At 51.0% G+C, this 7,243-nt stretch overlaps 1 protein-coding gene across 1 annotated transcript in view; it reads left to right on the top strand.

Annotated features, from left to right (window-relative positions):
• COG1 (component of oligomeric golgi complex 1) overlaps positions 1-7,243 on the top strand; it is a 37,029-nt gene that overhangs the window by 10,669 nt on the left and 19,117 nt on the right. The window contains exons 4-7 of the mRNA XM_018570329.1: positions 413-583; positions 2,827-2,983; positions 4,696-4,906; positions 5,800-6,585. Coding sequence (XP_018425831.1) covers positions 413-583; positions 2,827-2,983; positions 4,696-4,906; positions 5,800-6,585 — 1,325 coding nt within the window. The remainder of the gene's footprint in view (positions 1-412; positions 584-2,826; positions 2,984-4,695; positions 4,907-5,799; positions 6,586-7,243) is intronic.

The following is a 7,243-nucleotide window of genomic DNA, read 5'->3' as shown; positions in this document are numbered from 1 at the left end:
GACGGACGGAGGGCGTATAGAAGACTGAAGGGAAGGACGGAGGTCGGATAGAAGACTGAAGGGAAGGACGGAGGTCGGATAGAAGACTGAAGGGGAAGGACAGAGGTCAGATAGGAGACTGAAGGGGAAGGACGGAGGTCAGATAGGAGACTGAAGGGGAAGGACGGAGGTCGGACAGAAGACTGAAGGGGAAGGACGGAGGTCAGATATGGGGAACTGTCCGTGTACTGCATAAGTTGAATTTTTTTTCGCCCCGACATGTATACAAATAATAAGTTGTCCATAAAACATGTGATGCAAAGTTGAGTCATGTGACTTGGTGACCCTGGTGTCACAAAGGGGGTGTGGCCTGCACTGGGTGACGCCTCTGCTTGGTGAAATTAACCCTTTCTGTCTTCTTCTTGGGTTTCAGGCTCCAGCATCAAGTCTCAGGTTTGTTCCCTGGTGGAGCTTCTGGCGAATACGCTGTACCAGGCCCACGCCCTCTTCTACACGGCGCCGGGTGACGTGCCGCCCAATCCTTCTCTGAATTCCGGCCTCTTATTCTCTATGTTAGGGACGGTGACGGCTCAGGACGGAGGAGGAGGTACGAATTCCATGTGTGATTTCCTATATTTTGTGTAACATTTTCTATGCTGACGATTGATTATTGATCAGATGATACTTTGTAACATATCGTGATCAATATATCAGATGAAAGTGTTTGAAAAGCATTGTTTTTTAGTGTCGGGTGGATTAGGAGGGTGAAGCCTTTGTCAAGTCTCTTGTCGCCGTGCTGTGCCTGGGGAGATCCGCCCTCTCTGTTCATCCCGGTGACCATCGCCACTGAGACAGAGAACGAGGGGGAAATCCCGAAAATACCGACCTGTCACCAGAGCGAGAGACTAGGTACAATCCTCCAATGGGGACACCTGCTGCGGTGACAACTCAAGATGGGAATTCTGTTCACTTTGGAGAGATTTCTCTTATTTCCTGTTGTGTCCTCAGGACAGGAAGTGAAGTGAAATCTGTCCGGCAGGATGCAGGCAGCTACAACTAACCCGATGGAGGTGTTAACCCTTTCCTGATCCATCTGAAACTAAAAATAAAGTTTTTGCATTGCATACACTTTAAAGAGAACCTGTCACCAGACCATTCATTCCATCAGCAGTCTTCCGGTAAAGTGATAGGTCAATTTCACATATTATAGTCATGTTTGCTACCTGCAAAGACCTCCCATGTGTAGATATCTGAAATCCCTGAGACTGCTGCAGTGTGCCACCATCTTGGATTTGATGTCAGCAGACTCAGAAGCGACACTTTATAGTAATCCCCTTCATTACTATATAGTTACAACTGCTACAGAAAACAGTATGTAGGGAGTAGGGATGCACCAATACTAAACACCGATAACCGTTGCTTTAAAATGTTTAATGGAAGTGGCTGCCTAAGGTCCCGATCTTGCTGGGGACCTCGGCAGCCTTCTTGTGAACCGTGACGCCTGTTTACAGTGCTTGCCGCACATCTCCTCCTTACTGTGGAACCACTCAGCCCTTCTGCCGCCCGTGAGGCCCCCTAGTGAGACCCCGCACAGCCCTCTTTGTGGTATTTTGCATTGCAGTATAATGGTATTGCTGGGATTTGTAGCCCTTCTGCATTGCTTTGTAATGTATTGCTGGGATTTGTAGTCCTCTATAGCTGGTGGTATTCAACATTGCTGTATAATGGTATTGCTGGGATTTGTAGTCCTTCTGCATTGCTTTGTAATGTATTGCCGGGATTTGTAGTCCTCTATAGCTGGTGGTATTCTGCATTGCTGTATAATGTATTCCTGGGATTTGTAGTCCCTGTACAACTTGGAGTCAGTGATGGAACTACTAGGGGTGTAGCGGTTGCAGCTGCAGCCAGGCCCTGGCGCTCTACCACTGTCCTAAAATCATAAGTCTGTATTGTTTTAGAAAAACTGTCACATGACCCTAAAAAAAAAAGATATTGATAATTGGTATCGGCGATTTACTTGAGGAGGAAAGTATCTTGAAACAATGGTATCGAAGCATCCCTAGTAGGGAGGGAAGGATGGAGAAGCTGGGCCAGCACAGACAGTAGTTAGACACTCCCAGAAGAGGGCAGGGCTGTGACGTGCAAGTAAGAAGGGGGCTGGGCTACGGACTTGACACTTCCTGAATTAGTCAAATTTTCAGCAACTTCATAGGGAACATTGCAAGCCAGGGCTGTAGCTACCATGGGGCGAGTGAGGCACTCGCCTCAGGCGCAGCTGAGAGGGGGCGTAGCCAGGGTCGGCCCCCCTCGCCCCTGTTGCCAAGGTAGCACAGGGCGCCATTGGCAACAGGGGCGCCAGGCAGCCAACACAGCTGCGGCTCAGCAGGGAGAAGAGGAGCGGCACAGCCTCCAGCTTCTCCTCAGATCCCCGTTTCTCTCCCCCGCCTGCATGGGCAGAGGACTTTGTGTCCTCAATCTCTTTTTCTATTTCAAAAGGGAAATGTCAGGGGCATGTTTAGACCCCTAATATTTCCCCTAAAGCCCCTACAACGGGGGGACACAATTTTCTGTTCTTGCCTCAGGCGCAAAAGGAGCTAGCTAAGGCTCTGTTGCAAGCGAACAAAAAGTAATTCATAGAAAGTAAAAACACTGCAAATAATCTTTGGAATACTGGACTTCTCTGTGCTTTTACCTGCAAAATGGTGACAGGGTCTCTTTAAGGTGGTGGGATTGTTGGTCTTGGTTGATATGACCTGCGATGTCTGTCTCTCCATCACGTCTTTGTCAGCAGCGGTTTCCCCGGCTCAGCGGTACATCTGTGTGACGTCTCCTCTTCTCATTTTTCAGGGAAAGGTATTAAGGTTCTGAGGGAGGAAATGAAATCTGTCGGCTGGTTTAAGCACCTTCCGCAGTCCGTTGTGGGCTTCCAGCCCACGCTGAGGACGCTGGCTCATCCCATCAACCAGGACTACCTGAGGGAGACTCTGCAGCAATGGATCAGCATGTAAGACCCCTGAGCAAAGCCCATACCTGCTCCGCGTGTGCACACCCCAGCCACGAGTCAAAACTTTCATTAGAGAGTGGCCATGACCTGGAATTGACTTTGTGGGAGTGGCCATGACCAGTCACTGGCTTTGATACCTGGAGTTGCTTTCCATGAAGGTCTACAGATGAGATGTTCTGATTTCACTGATCATTCATTGAGGGACACAGGATTCAGTTATTCAGACACGGTTGGGTTATACTGCCTCCTGCAGGAGGATTTGGACACCGGCAAAGAAAAAGGTTGGCCAGCCAGGTAGCGCTATATTTGCAGATCGCACTGGACCAGAATGCAGGCACCATTGTGCCACGTGTTCGGGTGTGGCTTCGGTGCCATTGACTTCAATGCACCGCCACACCCCCCTCCTGCTCCCAGCATGCTTCATTTTTGTACCGGTGTCCTAGGAGGATCGACGTCTAACTCTTTCGGGGCCGGTTCACACCACAAACAGTGCGTTCCAGATCGGTCAGCCTCTGGAACGCACAGTATGGCATCCCAGCCGTCTCCCCGCATTCAGGGGCGGGAGAGGGTGTGGCGGTGCATTGAAGTCAATGGCACCGCAGCCACGCCCACACTTGAATGAGTGGCACATCAGTTCCTGCGTTCCGTCCGGTTCCGGCACTCCAGAACGCAGTTTCTTTTTACTGCCTAGAGTAGTTTGTGCTGTGAGGTTTACCGCTCTGCCCCTGCTTCCATTAGGAAAACTGACTCGTTTTATCATTCCTGGTGGTCCCTTTAAAGGGGAAGCAGCTTCTCACTGCACCATCTCATCAGACAGATCATCGTACAAACGTATGGATTAATGGACCAGGTTCCAACTTTTCCTGTCAAAGTACCCGCCACTCGGTCTGTGAGTGATCATTTCAGGTCTTTTCGGCATCCGTTTCCCAGATTTGCAAGTCTGCCATCCGATCTTTTGTCCAGCTTCAGGTATACAGGTATAAGCACCTATAGATGTGGGTTCTAGACTTTAGCCGTGCAATCTGCCGATCACTTGCTTGATTACACTCTGAGTATAGCCAAACAACTGATCAGCAGATTGCCCATTTACTGTGCGTGTGTGCATGCGAGTCAAAAGTATTGGGACGTCTTTCCACGCACATGAACTCTAATGGCATCCCAGTCTTAGTCCGGTTCAGTATTGGGTTGGCTCCGCCGTTTGCTGCTATAACAGCTCCGCCTCTTCTGGGAAGGCGTCCACAAGGTTTAGGAGTGTGTCTATGGGAATGTTGGATCGGTCACTCCAGAGAACACGTCTCCCCTTCTCTAGAGTCCAATGGCGGCGCGCTTTACACCACGGCATCCCACGCTTTGCATTGCACTTGGTGATGTGCGGCTTGGATGCAGCTGCTCGGCCATGGAAACCCAATCCAGTAACAGGTGAGCGCTGAATATTTAGTAGCCAGGAAATGTCACGGATGGACTTATTGCACAGGTGACAACCTATCACGGTACCACGCTTGTAGTCGCTGAGATCCTGAGAGCGACCCGTTCTCTCACAAAGTGTGTGTGTGGGGTTGATTTGAAAGTAATCTGTTCCAACACTGGAGGGGTAAACAAGGTAAGGTTGGGGTTCAGCTTTAACAACAACTGAAACATTGGTGTGGCAGTGGGTGATTAAGGGGTGCAATGTGCCATAGAGGGGCCCTGAAATCCTGTATACTTCTCCCTAGGTGCAATGAGGATATAAAGTCGGGTATCTCCGCTCTGCTGGTCTATGTGAAGAGCCTGAAGGGTCTGGCGGGTATCAGAGACGCCATTTGGGAGCTGCTGACCAGCGAGTCCATGAGCCAGAATTGGGACGTTGTGTGCCAGCGGCTGCTGGATCGGCCGATCCGCTTCTGGGAGGATCTGATGCAGCAGCTGTTCTTGGACAGACTTCAGGTTGGTGACTCCTCCGCTCATCACACGGACAAGTTCTGCACACTGCTGATTATTGCAATTCATGTGTTTAAAGGAGAACTATTGGGGGGGGGGGAGGGGGGTGCTTTTCGCTCACCGCATAGTTCTAGCCGACCTGTGACAATGAGACTGTCACAGGTCGGCTCAGTAGATCGGGAGGTGAGCGAACACATATCGGCGCTCGCTCACCTCTCGATCCTGTCACGGCTCTCTGGTGATCCTCCAGCGCTGACTGGCGGAACGGACGGGGGAGGGGGCGGGTACAGCTGGCTCTGCCTCTAGATAGGCAGAGCCAGCTGGGTGGATCCAGACATAATTGTCGGGATCCATTTCGGCTGTGGCGTCTCTGTATACCGCGAGCTGCAGCTCGCGGTATACAGAGCTTTGGGTCACGGGAGAACGCTAGTTTGTGTTCTCCCGCGACCCTCAGGAGAACTATGGGGAAAAGCCCTGACCCCATAGTTCTCCTTTCACATATGTTTAAAGTGAACCTGTCATGTCAGTAAAAGTAACACGGGGTATTATCTCACATGCTTACCTTTTTATGTTACCTTTTGAATGAAATCCCAGTGGATGCCGAGATTTTGGGCTTTATTAAAGAGACCCTATCCTCAGACCATTCATTTCAAAAGCAGTGTTCCAATAAGAATATATGAGCTGCTGGGCACTGCCATCTTGGATGTGAAGTCAGCAGCCCCAGCAGACTCAGAGCCACTCCAGTCCCACCACACCACATCTTAGGACAGGCAAGCTGCAATTTATTACATTCTTGTTGTTGGGTTTGGATACACTTCAGGTAAAAGTTTAGGGTTCAGTTTAATCCATTTTACAGTGAAAGGGTTAATGAGATTCTTTCTCTCTTTGTCTATATTTAGACTTTGATCAAGGAAGGTCTGGAATCCATCTCTAATGACTCCGTACAGCTACTGCAGTCTTCTCTTCAAGAGCTTGAAGGGAATACGGAAGCCTTGAAACACACCCATTACGAGGGTAATATCTGCGCCTTCTTGTGGGCCGAAAACCAGAACGACCTGCCACCGGACGCGGCCTGGGTCAGCGTGGCAAGCCGCAGCGCCCAGTGCCGGAGCGCCTTGTCTCTGAAGGCCCAGGCCGTCACTCCATGCGTCCTGACCTTCTGTCAAGCTCTAGACTCCAAACTCAAAGTCAAGCTGGAGGACCTTTTCTCCTACCTGCCGCAGGAGGCGTCCGACCAGCAGAGCAAACCTGCCATCACGGGACTGAAACTCTCGGCCTTCGATCGGTATGGAGACGCTAACACGGTGCAGGAGATGCTGAGCCAGCATTGCCTGACCTGTATGCAGCACATACAGGACTCCGTTAAAGTGCAGCTCCAAGCGGCAGCCGAGACGGGGCTAGCCAGTCGGGGCGACGGCCTCCTCGGCTCCCAAGTCGCCACTGTACTTTTCTTGGCCAGGCTGTGCCAGTCACTCGGTGAACTGTGCCCGCACTTGAAGCAGTGCATTCTGGGTAAATCTGGTAGCCTGGATATCAGCACGAGGGAGCCGAGGTCTACAAAAAAGACCGGCAAGGGCAAGCAGCCTGATAAACCTCAGATCCGCTGCAAGTGGCAAGAACTGAAGGACAAGCTCATCAAACAGTCCCTGGATGCCTATTCTATCTGGAGCTCAGCCGTGGTGCAAGTAGGTCTGCCTTTTAGACACCGCGATTAACAAAAACATTTATACATTTTGAGGCATTCGCATCGGGAGCATTGAGAGGGACGGGTGCTGTGTGTAATTGTGTGCAGCCTCCTGTACCTCCCTATGGAAGGACACGGCTACACGCCGACCCAAACCTGCAGCCATGTGTGGGCACCTGGAGCTGCACGGGTGTTTAGGTTCGAGTTGGCATGCAGCACCTGTCCTTTCCGAGAGCAGGGCTCTGCATGGGCGTGCACAGTGTATGCGTGTGCACGTTCATGTGAATGAGCCATAAAATGCGTGAGATTGTAAAGTGTGTTGTAACATGTGCTGTGCATTAACCCCTTCCCATTAACACCATCCTTCCCTGTAACCCCGACGCTATACCCTCCCCATAACTCGCACAGACTGTGCCCATAATGCTCAGACTAACCCTTACACTGAGCTTTCCTGTTATCCTCAACACTATACCACCCTATGACTCTCACATCAACCCTAATACTAACTTCCCCCCAGCACTACACTCTCACCGCAAGCCTCACACTGACCCTCTCTGTAATTCTCATATTAACCCTCCCTATAGGCGGCGCGCTGACCCCTTCCCTATAGGCGGCGCGCTGACCCCCCCCCCTCCCTATAGGCGGCGCGCTGCCCCCCC

This window comes from Nanorana parkeri, unplaced genomic scaffold (assembly GCF_000935625.1).
Source record: "Nanorana parkeri isolate BGI_ZX_2015 unplaced genomic scaffold, ASM93562v1 scaffold1507, whole genome shotgun sequence".
In the NCBI taxonomy this organism is placed as follows: Eukaryota; Metazoa; Chordata; class Amphibia; order Anura; family Dicroglossidae; genus Nanorana; species Nanorana parkeri.
The sequence above is the reverse complement of the archived record's forward strand: the minus strand, read 5'-3'. Positions and strand labels throughout refer to the sequence as shown.